The following is a 14,483-nucleotide window of genomic DNA, read 5'->3' on the forward strand; positions in this document are numbered from 1 at the left end:
AGTGGTTCTACCCAGATGTTAAGCTGTTTTGCAGGCTTTGCTGCTAAGGTTTAGCCCTCTTTGTGGCCTGTTTAAGTAGGTTCTCTCTGTATTATGCTAAATCACAAAAGGTTTAATGGATTTACAAGATTTAAAAAACTTACAGGAATTTCAATATGCTGAAGTGCCTTGTATTTTGTGATGAAACACAGTGCAGACAATGTATATCCACTGAGTCCTAGATTTCATGATAAAAACTAACATGGCCCTCTCTTCTTTCCTTGTTTCCCCATATTGGTACACTGAATTTTCTTTACTCATGGTATCTGTACTGCTACTCTCTTTTCAAGAGAATGCTTCTCCTAACTTCTGTGGATGAAGATGCCAAGGAGGAAAGCTCATGAACAATTTTGATGTCCATTAAATAACTCCCTAGCATTTTGAAATTATACATGCTTCTAGTTTAAATATGCACATTCTCCTGATCAGCTTTGACACCAGATATTTACAATCATTAGGATCAATGGTGTTGTGATATTGTGTTTTTAAATTAACTCTGGATAGCTTAGTGTAATCAGGCTCATCAGATTAAACTAAAATGAAACAGAGGGAGCTTTACAACAGAAAGCCTCTCTCATTATAAAGGTGGACAACAAATTCCAAAAGATCTGGGCAGGTGCAGCAGTTACCAACTTGTTTCCTTCCAGGATTAGAAGAATAGCTATACTTCTTCATAACATACTGTGGGTGAAGGGTGATTGCTTCTTGGTTGAGATGGTAATTATTAAGGCAGTACTGTTCTGTAAGCTTCTGACATTTGATAATTTGAATTCCCTTGAGTTTAATCCATTCCCTTCTCCTTTTATACTATGAACATGGATGTTGAGTTAACCATTAAGCAGAGTATTTTTAAACTTACTGCTAGCCAATCATCAGATCAGTCATGACCCCTGGGGACTTCTCTGCCACTGTTTAACATAACCTGATAGCTGAAGACCTATGACATGAGGCCATTTAAGGCTCTGTATCAAAGAATTGCACATTTTTCTTTCCTTCTGACCACATGCCCATATTCAGAACCAATTTTTATAAAAAGAAATAATGGTAGTTCTAGTAAACTACTTGACCAATGTCAGCAGAGACATAACGGCAAAATGTGATCATATCCCCACTCTTAATGGTTGTTGCAATAGTGATTACCATAAAGAATAAGCCACTATTTGTTTAATATAATCTATTAAATGGCTTCTCTTTCCCTGTCTCCTCAACTCATAGAAACAAAAAAAGTTTCAGCCCCTTCTCAGATCATCCACTGGCAAGCAACAAGACCTTCATGCTAGAATTATCAATTTTATTGCACAGTCTTTCACAAGCTCAGTTGGATGAATTATCTAATGAACTGAAGCATATAATTCAGATCTATGCAACTGCACCTATCTGATATGCAGTGAACTATTTACATACAATCTCTAAAAACATCCTGATAAAGAATTAGTAATTCCTTCTAATGGTGGATTCAATTTCTTTCCCTCCTCTGTTAGTGAGGTCTTTGGAAAAGAAATGCCACTTGACAGAAACTGTCACCATGTAACCTGTATGGATGTCATCACAGCATCAATTTTATGGAGTATAAGAGCATCGATGTTCTAAGATGCTGTGGAGTTTCAAAGTTTACTGACTGAACATTTTTCCTTTGCCAAGGCTTTCCCTCTTCAAAAGGTCATTAGGAAGAAATAGGAAAAAAAGTGAGGACCCAAATTCTAGTTCTGATGAGAGATTTTCCCTCACCTTTAGAGTTGTCTCTTTCCCCTATCCATTCTTTTTCCTGTGGTAGGTCTCAATGGTGGCACTTTTGAAAGGATGTCAAACAGCTCTGCTATGTGGTAGATGGGCCGAGAGAATTTTGGACTTACTTCTGTAGAGTCTCTGTTCATCAAAGGTGGTCTACTTTCCTGAGATTCAAGAGTTTAGAAAGACAAATAACTGCCTTGTGACGCTGTCTCTAGGGAAATCTCTGTTGCTGCAAGAAGGTGATGGAAAGGAAATTTAAAAGCTCAATCAATGTATCAGTCCACTAAGTCAGAGGTGGGCAATTATTTTGGCTGGTGGGCCACTTATTGAGTTTTGGTGAGATGTCAAGGGCTGCCTACACAAAATTTTTCAGAAGCTATCATTTTAACAAATATAGATAATAACATAGTACATGATTTCATAGACTAAAAATAAAAAATTCACTATAACAGGGTGGAAGTGTTTTTGACTGGAGAGCCAAAAACACCCCAACCTCCACCCATGCCTTGGCTTGGCGTGTCAGTGGTGGGGGAGCAGTGAGGGCCCCGATCCTTATTGCTGGCAGCAGTTGCACATGTGCCTCTAGGCAGACAGTGGGGGAGAGGCCAGGGTTGTGCTGCCCCAGCCCCTTCCATACTGCGCGCTGCAAGGCGCGCATGCACCTGCCGCTGCCATGGACCTGGTGCTGGGGCTGTGAAGTCTAGCACAGCTGTTTGCATCCTGCCCAAAGCCTGGGCCAGCTGTGGCAGGCAGCCAGGAGGTTGCAAACAACTGTGCCAGGCTCTGGTACCAACTCCATGGTCGTGGCTGCGTGTATACCTTTGGGTGTACAACCCTGGCTTCTTTCTTGCTATCTATCCTAAGGTGCACGTGCAACTGCCCTCACCATGAAGCTGGGTTGGGGAAACCAGTGCAGCAGTTTGCAGCTTCCTGGCTGCCTGCCACAGCCAGCCCAGGCTCTGGGCAGCTACAGCAGGTGGCAGGCAGGTTGCAAACAGCTGTGCTGGATTCTGCAGCACCCAGCACTGGCTCTGTGGCAGCAGCAGCTCCATGTGTTCTCCCAGGTGGACAGCAGGGGTGGGGCCAGATCAGGCTTGCACTACCTTCAGGCCCCTTCCCAACTGTCAGCTGGAGCCCTGCACGCAGCCACCACAGTCACAGAGCCAGTGCTGGGGCTAGGGAGCACAGTGCAGCTGTTTGTAGCCTCCCACTTGCAGCTGGCCCAGGCTCTGGGGAGCTGCTGGCTGCCACAGAGCCTGGGCTACTTGCAGCATCCCTGCTGTCTGCTGTGAGTAGCCTGGGCTCTGTGGCTGGTGGCTGCTGCCCAAAGCCCAAACAGCCTGTGATGTGCCAAGGAAAACGGCCTCCCATGCCATGCTCTAGCACGCGTGCTGAAGGTTGCTGATCTCTGCACTATAACATTTTAATTTTACTTGAAAAAACATTTTTGTCCTGATTTATGGTTTGAGTAGTACACATAGAGGAGACTGTATAATAGCTCAAAATAAAGTCTTACTCCTGAATACTATTGGGGGGGGGGCTGTGTGGAGGGCTAACCACGTGCTAGGTCCCAAGAGCCAGCTGGGGATGGGAGGAGTGAAAGGAGCAGGGGGCACGTGCAGCAGAACTCCCCTAGGTGGTGTGGGGGAAAGGGCTGCCTGCATGCTAAGTCCCAAGGGCCAGCCAAAGGTGGGGGAAAGGAGCAGAGGTAAGGGACACATGCAGCTGAGCTCACCCCCTCTCCCCAAGTCTAGCCCATGGTTGCCTCTGTGGCACTCCACAGGGGGATGAGCTCCATCTGGTGGAGGTGTTGCCGCAGCTGCCCAAGTGCTCAGCTTCCCTTGCCTCCAGCGGCTTCTCTGGGCCGGATCCAATCAATTGGCAAGTGCCCACCCACAGGCCAGATCCAATCAGCTGGTGGGCCGGATCTGCCCCATGGGCCACAATTTGCCCACCCCTGTTCCAGACTCCTTCTTTTGCACAGTGAATATCCACAGGCTAGAAACAATCATGTCAGGTATCTTTTTCCATAGATCTCAGAGGGACTCCTCACAGATAGAGTAACCCTTTGGCTTGCACCACCATTAGGATGTGCAGAAACAAGTGGAGGGAAAGCGCTTTACAGACAGCGTGATTAAGGAGGAGCAACCTCTTGGCCTCTCATGGAGAAAGCAAGAAAAGGTTCTTTATTCTGCCATAAAATCAGCCTTCACAGCTAGGATAAGATGCTGAGGGAGGTTTTGAAATCTCCTTCCTGAAAGATTTTCAAAGAAAGACTTGGATAGATATCTCTCTGAGCCAGTTTAGGAAAAGCAAAACCATCACTAGATAGATCAGATAATCCTTCGGATTTCATCCAACTCTATGAGTGTATCATTTCACAACTGCAACAGATAAGGAAGAAACAATGAGCTGCTACTCTTATTTGTGAAATGGAAGATGGAGAAATAATGAGGGATAACTCAGGCAATGGAATGCAATAAACAGAGATTGAGGGGGTTTTCATAAAAGCCTGAAATGCAACCCTGCATATGTATGCAACACCAAATGATATGTTAAAGGATTCTTTGTTTGTTTTTTTTAAAGAGAAATTTCAGGGATCTCTTGTACTTGGCTGAAAATAGTTCTCACTAGTGGCAGTTGCACTCTAACTGTTTTGATGGCTAAGGTTCGCAGAACAAAATGCAAAAAGAGAGTGACTCCCAATCTCTGAAAGTAGCAAACTGAATGCCCATATGGCAAAAAAAATTCTGACGATGACATGACTGTTTTGTGAACAGTGAGGGTGATGTCCAGTCCCTGATCAAGTGTCAGTGGGCCTACTAGCATGTCCTCAGCCTCTATCAACTGTGCCAAAAGTGACACATTTCTGCTGGGTACCTGGGCCGGCTCTCAGCCCCAAGACCTACCTGAAAGCCTAGAGGTCACAATGGCTTCAAATGCTTGGGCATTTTCCTAAGCCTGCCAGCTTATCTAGCCAAGAACAAGGAAGGCCTCAGTGAGGAGGCTGAGGCATGACTACAGCAGTGGCACTGGTGTCTGCCCAAACCTCTCCTAGTACAACCAGGTCCTGGTCATCAACAGCCTAGTAGCTGCTATTCTGTGGCACAGATGTGCCATCCTGGACCTGCCAATGATTCTGCTTGAAACACTCTGGAAGCTCCTTGTTGACTTCTGGACCAAGCACCATTGGCTCCAGCAGGCTTCCTGTACTCACCCACCATCAAGGGAGGTCAGGGTCTAATGGGCCTGATGAGTAGAGTAGCTGTAAGCCCTTCACTTACTATGCTTTGGTGGAGAACACCTCTCGTGGAAATGGTTGGCCTTTGGTTTCCTGTGTCAGGTCAGGGACCTCAACACTTTTTCTACTGGACCCCAATCACCTCAGCTAGATCACCCTGCTGCCCTTCTAACGCAGCATCGCCCAGCCCTGACAGGTATATCTTCAGCTGAAACCATAGGGCAGGAACCTGCAATTTCAAGAGCTGCTGCAGAAGTGCCTGGTCTATAACTTGGCCTTCCAGCAGTGGGCACTGAGCCTTGCCTCTCAAAGCCTCATTGCCACCTTCGTCTGGTCACACACCTTCAAGCTGACTCAGCTCTTTGACTCAGCTCAGTCTGACTGGCTCTTGGCCAAAGCCATGGCTGACCGACTAGGCCAGCATTCTGTCTGTTTTGCTTCACACCTAGTGGCTGAAGAAAAAGCTGTCCTCCCCATGGATGAACTTGCCTCCCTAGAAGACCACCTTTGCCCATGACATGCCCTCCCCAATGGCAGCTTACTAGACAGATCCCCTCTATTACTGCCTGTTTCTCCAGCTGTGGACAGCAATGAGTGGTGAGCCTGGCACTCTCCTATCCCTCCCCATGCCCAACAAGAAAAGTGGTGGGATTTGTCTTAAGATGCTGTCTGCAAGGCCCTACACACATGGATAGTCAAAGTATGTCATTCCCATGTCCTCACTACCTACCCTGACATGACTAGGAGGTGGTGCCTACCAGTAGCAACAACAAAGCAAACCCACCAGGCCTGGCATACACTGTACAAGCTACCCATCACCAAGAGAAACTGGTGACTTCCAGTGGCAACTGCTGCATGGGGCACAGTATACGTCCAGCTTTTCTCAGTAGTCCCTAACCTGTTCTTTTGCCATTGTTGGCTGCTCACCTCCTCCCTGAAAGTGTGCTGCCTGGTGCAGCAGTCTAGGAGCTGACCTTACCTGTGAAGACCGAGGCAAAGAAGGCACTGAGTACATCAGCCTTTTCTGCATCATCTGTCACAAGATTGCCTCCCCCATTCAGTAAGGGACCCACATTTTCCTTGATTCTCCTCTTGCTACAGACATACTGGTAGAAACCCTTCTTGTTACTTTTCATGTCCCTTGCTAGATGCAACTCTAATTGCGATTTGGCCTTTCTGACTTCATCCCTGCATGCCTGAGCAATGGTCTTATAACTTCTTCTTATTTATTTGTCCAAGTTTCCACTTCTTATAAGCTTCCTTTTCGTGATTTAGTTTAATGAAGAGTTCCCTGCTAAGCCAAGCTCATCTTCTGCCATACTTGCTAGTTCTCCTGCACATTGGAAGGGTGAGCATTTGATGGTGAATGTTTGGAGCACATTTGGTGCACGTGCCACATTTGAATTTTGACACTTCACTTTGCAACAAAATATGAATCAGTTCTATGCACCCCGTTCTACCACCATGGCTATGGCCAGCAAGGTGTTGCCTGAGCAGCAGGTACCAGGGCCCGCACTGGGCCAGGCAGGATCCCCTCAGCACCACCTGTGGCTGGAAGTTGGGGGGATGTGGGTGGGGAAATGCTCAGTGTAGAGGGCAGGGAAGCGGCTTGCTCCACTGCTTGCTCCTAGGGAAGGTAGTGGAGCCCCTTCTCCCCAGGCAGCCCCAGCTGGATCCCTCTGGGTCACTGCCTGTGTAGCTTCCTCCCCTGCAGGGTACCCTGGTGTCCACGGCTGTAGTGCCCCAACCTGATCTGATCCTCAGATCTCCCCCCATGTATAATTGCATTTAAATATGTAAATTAGATTAAATTGCGCAATTACCTTAAGGCCAGCTACATATGCAAAGTATTTTATCACATGATAAAACGTTCCAACCAGCTATAAAGTCAGCCCTCAAAAATGTGTACTAACTTTATACCTGGTTGTTGTAGAGCTTTAATTTGCACATGTAGCAGGGTCTCCCCTGCAGTTGAGAGACTCATCAGCTAACAGAGCTCCCAGCCACAGGGGTTTCATGCCCAGCATGAAAACCCCCAGGCCCTGGAAATCATGGCCACCACCATTCCTAGGGTTCTGTGGTGCATAAACCCCCTGGGCCCTGGCAATCACAGCTGCCATCATCCCTAGGGCTCGGGGAAGTGTGAAACCCCTAGGCCCTGATGATCATGGCTACTACTGTCCCTATGGCTTAGGGGTACATGAAACAATCGGACCCAGGGTATCACAGCAGCTGCAATCCCTAGGACTAAGAGATATGTGAAACCCCTGGGTCCTCGGGACTGCGGCTGCTACCATCCCCGAGGGCCCAGGGGTACATGGGGCTCCCCCGTGGCTAGGATCCCCTCAGTGGAGGGGGCTCCCATATGCATGAGCTTGCTTCACATCAGACCAGGCTCCCCCTGCACCAGCAATAAGGTGTGATGGGATCTAATACATAATCCCACAACCACACATTGGCTCTTATCTCGCCCTTACCTGCATGTGCAGAGGGGCATGGGTGAGGTGATTTCAGTCTCTTGGTGACATGGTGTTTTTTGTTGTTAACAAGCATTTCATGCTCAGCCTGAGAGGGCCATATACCTTTGCACTTTCACCATTTGTTTTTAATATTTGTACAGTAGAGGTTTAAAAAGTTAAAAAAAACCCCAAAAAACAAAACAAAACAAAACAAAACCAACCAAAAACAAAACAAACCCAAATTCCGATCTGTCTCTTTCTCTGCAGATTGTAGATTTTTGAGATTTTACTAGCAACTCTGATCCCTACTCAGCAGAACACTTAAAGTATATGATTAACTTTAAGCATATAAAGCCCCCAACTTGAACCTTACAGGATTCAGGGGTTATTTATTAAGTAACAAAAATCCCTGCTAGTGCAGAGTTAAGGTTGTCCAGTAGAATCCTCTGAAAACTCAATCAAATAAAAGGCAGCACACCTAGGCCAGGAGTAGACATTACACTTTTACCAGTATAAGTGATCAGAAACCAGTCTATACCTGTTAAAGAACAGAAGTTTGGCACACAGAGACCGATTTAAAAATGGTGGAACCAAGTCTAAGATTTGCCTCTCCTCACCCGCCAACCAAAGGGTAAATGTGTGTTCTGTTTGCTACTGATCTAAATTACGCTGCTTACAGAAAACTATAAAACTTAGATGGATTCTACCTTGGGCTTCCTGAATGTCTGTACCTAGCCCTAGTGTCAGGTACCACCAATTTAATCTTAACTCTGATTTTCTGGAGCTGAAAACAACCACTGAAGTTTATTTGCATCAATGCAGCTATACTCATTCTGTCAGGTACAGCGGTCTTGAATTATGGAGGAATTACTTTGAACAGCTTGACAGAGTTGTAAATGGGATATGACAAGATTTGAGGGAGCAAATGCCTACCCCTTTAGCTGTCACCACATGCAAGAAAAAGGAAAGCAGTGTGTATGGATTAGGGAGAGTCAGTATGCCTTGCTTCTACAATCAGTGAACATTTCAGTAACAATGCACAAGGTTATTAACCCCAAGACTGTCTAAAGCCAGACAGGATATGAGAATGGTCTATGAGCTGAATGATGCATAAATTAAAGTTTAGTGGGTGCACTGGACATCACTCAGAGTTAGGATGTCAGGCCACAGTTAAGGTTGCATAGCTATACACAACTGACTCTGAATTTTTTTTATTTTCATGAGATTAAAGTTGTTTTACCTTTATGGTCCCTTCCCAAATCCTGAACATCTTGGGAGAGTAAGAAGAGTGGGTCAGATCCTAGCCCAGATGGCTGGACAAGGAGAGGGACTCAGAATCCCATGAAGAAGCAGGACCAGGCCCCTTCCCTCTCCCCCTAGATCTAAGCTCAGATGGAGCAGACAAAAAGGGAGACCAAGACCCTTCTCCTGTAAACAGAGTCCTCCCCGGCCCTAACAGTCTGGATAGGGAGAAGGTTTCAGATTTCCTCCAGAGCAGCAGGACCCCAGGCTCTGGGCTCCCACATTACAGGGGACAGGGACACGTGATCATACAACCTCCTCCCGCCACACTTCTTGCCTCCTACCAGTATTTCACCTCTATACCCCCTCTCATCCCTTTCCTCAGATCTGAGTCCTGACAATTCATTCCCAACTCTTCCCCAAGGCATCCTCTCTTGCTCCCCAATCCTCTGTTTTCATATTCCCCCCACCACTATTCCCCTCAATCTACTCCTAGCAAGTATTAGCACATGGGATTTATTTTTTCAAAAACATTACCCCAAATTATCCATTATGTTCAAATTACAGTTCCCACAAAAGGCAGGCTATAACAACATGTCTATCATTCATTCATTCTCATATTTTTAACAAACATAAGCATCAGTGTCATACTGACTGAATGTGACTCAGGTTTCATGGCCATAGCATGTCCCCTTGAGTCACCTATATCACATGGAGAAACTGGCTTTCAAAAAAAACTTATAGGATCGAACAGGACCCCTTCATGTTGTCTACTCCAACCCCATGCACAGACATAAAACTTAACTGCTTGTAAACCCATCCAGACAGATGCCTACCTAGTCTCTTCTCCGATGAGGGAGAGGCCGCAGCTTACCTAGATGGCTTCTTCCATTGTCCAACTGCTTTTATAATTACGAGGGGTTTTTTAGTTTGATTTGATTTAAATATGCTTTATTGTACTTTACGCTAATGTCCTGCCCACCATGGCATGGGAGAACCATTTTTCTCCATCTTCTTTAAGGCAGCCTTTCAAATATTTTAGAAACAGTTGTCATATCCTCTACCAATCTCCTTTTTTCCAAATTAAACATACCTAGTCCCTTCAACCTTTGCTCACATAGCTTGCATTTTAACCACTTCATCATCTCTGTCACTCTCCTCTAATTTCTTTAAATCAAGATGTTATCAATGCCCTTAATGAACCCTTGTTAGTCTTTCTGCACAGGCACAGTTACATTTTTGGGCCCACGAGTGTTTAGCACATGTTAACTAACCATACAACTCATTCTTTACTGAAATGTTCAATATTGTTTTCCCCAAGGAGCTGTAGATGCCAGCACTAACTGAAATAACTGCTGAGCAACTGTAGACTGTTGGGGAAAATCACAACCATGGTGCGAACACCAAGTGTGTTCAAAAAAACACTTGTGGAAATTGTGAATTTTAGGAAATGCCACTGTCTTTTCCCAGGGGCTCTCTCTCAGGAATTCCTTGATAAATTGACCATAAATATGGTCACATACTCGTACACAGCAAATTTTACAACCACCAAAGAAAGCCGGCAGATTTCAGAATACTTGGAAAAGCTGACCTTTAAACAGAAAGGGTTCCTCAACCTTAACTTTAGCAGAGCTGGCACACATTTTGATCCTAGATCTTTTGGCAGAAAATTGAAAATAGACTTGCATGCCTAATTACTTATTTTTAAATGTGTGACAGATATGCAACAATTTGAATATCTAGACTATAATTTACATAAATACATTTTAAAACAAAACATTTGAAATGTATTCCCTTCTTTACTGCTTATAAGCTCAAGTGCTTTCCTGGATTGGGGCCAGAATATCAGCACCTTGCAGGAGAGAGCTGAACATGCATAAATCAAACCTTCAAAGAAATGTCACATTCATAAGGAATATATTTGGGTGAACAGATTTGGAAGAATAAAATCAACAATGAGGAGAAATTAGAGTGGCTGAAAATTAATAAAGCACAGCTGGAATTATTTGATTCATCCACATCAGCTGCTTAAATGGCTCTAGGGCTTAAACTTGTGGAAGGAAGGTACTTGAAGACTCAGGGGTCAATTGCTTTTGGAGACAAATTGACCTACAAGAATGCACTACTCTAAATTGGTCCTTGAAGAACAACTCTACTGCAATACATAACCAAAAGGGGGGGAAAAAAACAACACAACAATTTAGACTCCCAAAAGCCGATATCGAGCCAAGTACAATTTTACACACATGCAGACACATGCACAATCATAATATTAACAGCTTGCCAGGCTACAGGTTTTTTTTCCACAAAAGAAAGGTTTACAGATTATTATTTTTGTCCTGAAACCAACTTTACTCTACTTTTTATTATATGACACACTCAAACCTATTCATTGTCAAGTTACTATTGTAACCTGGGCAGCGCTTTGCATGATTCAGTTATGTTCGAAAGTCCAAGGACCCCAACTGCTGATTTGGCCTTCTAGGTATAACGTGCAGCTGTGGCAATCTATAATTCCATTAATTTGGAATTAAATGCAGCTGTAAATTCAAAGATGAGTCATCTGTATTAGTCAAACTGCTGCAATACATTCATCTGTAACTTCCCATAGTTTGTGATAACACTCATTTGAAAACAAGCATGCTAAATACGTTGGGTTTCTTCTAAACATCTCTTTGGTTCTTGTACACATAAATTTCTTTTTCCTGAATAGTAGCAAGTATGTTCTTTACAAAATACCTTAATAAAGTAAGCGGGTACTAAAATTAAATATTTTCTTTCAATAAATAATTTATTTGCATAAACTAAGAGCTCAAGATAATATCTAACCACACAATGCTGCAAGACATTCATAAAGAATCCCTAAAAAAACCCCTTAGATATATTACAACTCCTGTTTGAACATATTTGCTTGGGGATACAGTGGGAATTTCATTCCTGGATGTGGACAGATGAAATATTATGCTTCTTTTAAAAGGAGGAAGTCTTACCACAGTTAAACTGAATCCATTACAACTATTTCATGCGTCTACTCCGATCCTCTTCTAAGTGGAACTTTTGAGTGCCCATCATTTGATACATTGTAACTGTGTTGTCTGTCTATATAATCCCACAGCAAGTGAAGCTAGACTTAGGTAACTGAAATTTGTTTTAAGATGATGCACTTTTTGTTTCCTCACTTCTCAAAAGTGGTATAATGTTCATCTGCCCAATGCTCCTGCTATTGTCATCCCTGGAAGATGTCACATTTTTTGGATGCACAAACTTACAATACTATAAATTCAGTCACCTGAAAAATATAATAGCTAAGAATATTCACTGTCATGAATAGAAAATATGTAAAAATACAGAAAAAATAGTAACTTTTTAAAAGGCAGAATTATTTCTAGTTTTACAACATTTGAAAAGTAATTTTAGAGTTCCAGAATTTTCTTTTGCTTTCCACTATTGCTATGGTTAACCAACATCCTGGCCTCATAGACAAGGTGGCTGTTTAATAAAGAAGTACAAATTATTATCTTAAGATGAATTTTAAAAGAGTTAATATACAGAAGTGTCAATACAGTTTCTTGTTTTCCAGTGCTATCACAGGGGTTATTTTACAATCTGATCCAATTCATGGCCTATCTCTAGCAGGAAGAGCATTCCAAAATGATGTCTTTCAATGAAGCTTTAAACATATTAAACACAGAGGGAGTACAGTATGTTATTGCTACTACTTAATATTTTCCTATTGCACAGGAAGCTTGAAATTCAGAGAAACGGATGATGAATTTAGATCTACAAAGAACTAGTATCTCAGTTCTACAAATAATGCCACATTGAATTTACCTGCATAGTCCTCGGAGTGCCATCAACAGTGACAGGCAATAAGGGTGAAGCCAGGTTCCATTCACTGGTCACGTTTAGTTTCGTCCCATCAACTTCCACCTGTTGTGACACAAAACAAGACTGTTACCGTGAAGACGGACAGAAAACTGATCTCAAGTTCATTGCTGCATACAAAGCAGCAACCATTTTAAAACAGATGGCTCCCAAACAACCTGTCATGTTTACTGCTTCTGCCATAAAAGACAGGGTCCAACAAAAGAGTCTTCTAGCCATCTCTGGGGAGAGGTGAAGGACCCGTGAACAGCTGCCTCTGAGTAGCAAGGTTTCAAGTGATTTCCAGCAAGTAACAAACAGTCATCCAACTTTTAAACCTATCTGGACATGCTACATTTACTGCAATTAGACAAGTAATGCATATAAATTTCAGTGACACTTTGCAACCCACACAACAGGGCTTGCATATAATATTCTCTCCAAGGACCAAGGAAGAACTTTTCCTAGGCTTCTAATGAGGGGTTTTGCATTGTTATCTTAATTAACATGAGGCAGTAATTAATTCTTTGATGTTGAATCTCAAAGTCCAGTCAAACTTTGCAAGTTCTGTCATGTTTTTTCTCAAACTACCACTAATCAGGGGACTGTAATTTCATGCTTACATTCCACTATGGTTATGCAGAAATGCACTCAGAAAAACTGCCATCATCTGTCTCTTTATAAGGGAATATTTCTACACAAAGGACAAACAATTTGGGTTCTGAAAGATGGTAAGAAATTGAATCCTGATTGTGCCCCCCTTCCATTTATTCCAATTTCTGTTAAATATCACCACAAGCTTCTGCAGACTGTACCATGCCATAAGGAGTATTAGTGAGATTAAAAAATATATATATAGCAAAAGAATGACTATATATAATTATAGTATTATTAATTAGTGTCTGTAGAGTGCTTTGAGCACCAACAAGGTACCCATGGAAGAACAAAGACGGGTAAAATATGATTTCACTGGGATTTTGTTTGTTACCTTGCATCTGCTTATGCTCCTAAAATGCCTAAAATATTTTCAATCAATAATTTTAAGTTAACCAACAGCTCAAATGTTTAATATTTCTCACTAACCTGGATAAATACCACTATAGCAAACCTGTATTCAGAATAAAAGATGCATCCTTTTTTAAATAAATAGGCAAAGGCATACCAAAAGCACCACACACACACAAAATTAATAACAATATGATTTAATTTACTTGGCAATTGGCTCAGATAACAGAAACTGTACTGCATCTTAACAAGCTCATTATAAACAAACAGCAAAACTATCACATAGAGCTTCATTTTAGCTTCGAAAAGCTTTAACTGAGAAAACTCTGACTTCAGACATATGTTTTGGAATGTAAAGGCTATCTTTAGTGGGAATGATCTCTACTCAATTGCTAAACAGGTTTTGTCTAAAAATAAAGCTGCGTGTGAACACTATGAATAAAACAAGCCATTTATAATGGTTTACCAACAGGCTAGATCAGTAGGCATGTTTCAGGTGCTTTGCACTGCTCCAGTTAGGCAAAAGAGCCATAAACCTTTCTTAAGTTAAAACAGATTTTACAGCTGCTTTGCATTGCCAGAGCAGTGTGAAGCAGCTGGAGCATATCAGTGGATCTGGCCCAAGGTCAATACAGCTACACTGGCAAATATTATCTCTGCTTAGAACAGTACATGCATGTTTGACTGGCAATTGCATTTTGGAATGGCAGCTAATTGAAAAGCCAGTTCTTCTCTGATGATATAATTTAAGCCCAACACTTAGAAACAATTGGTTGCGTTTCCCAAGCACCCAAAACCATCTTGCAACCTTTGTCAGTGAAAAACAGTTACCAGAACAGAATTGGAATACTGGCTAGCAAATAATTAAGTCTGTGCTTTAGGGCTGTACCAATACATAGACA

At 42.8% G+C, this 14,483-nt stretch overlaps 1 protein-coding gene across 2 annotated transcripts in view; it reads right to left on the reverse strand.

The window, feature by feature from the left end:
• PCCA (propionyl-CoA carboxylase subunit alpha) overlaps positions 1-14,483 on the reverse strand; it is a 475,583-nt gene that overhangs the window by 85,854 nt on the left and 375,246 nt on the right. For both annotated transcript variants that reach the window (XM_090022723.1, XM_090022741.1), the window contains one exon: positions 12,544-12,642. In XM_090022723.1, the coding sequence (XP_089878849.1) occupies positions 12,544-12,642 (99 nt within the window). The remainder of the gene's footprint in view (positions 1-12,543; positions 12,643-14,483) is intronic.

Source organism: Crocodylus siamensis, chromosome 1, assembly GCF_052110815.1.
Source record: "Crocodylus siamensis isolate JL-2025a chromosome 1, ASM5211081v1, whole genome shotgun sequence".
Lineage (NCBI taxonomy): Eukaryota > Metazoa > Chordata > Crocodylia > Crocodylidae > Crocodylus > Crocodylus siamensis.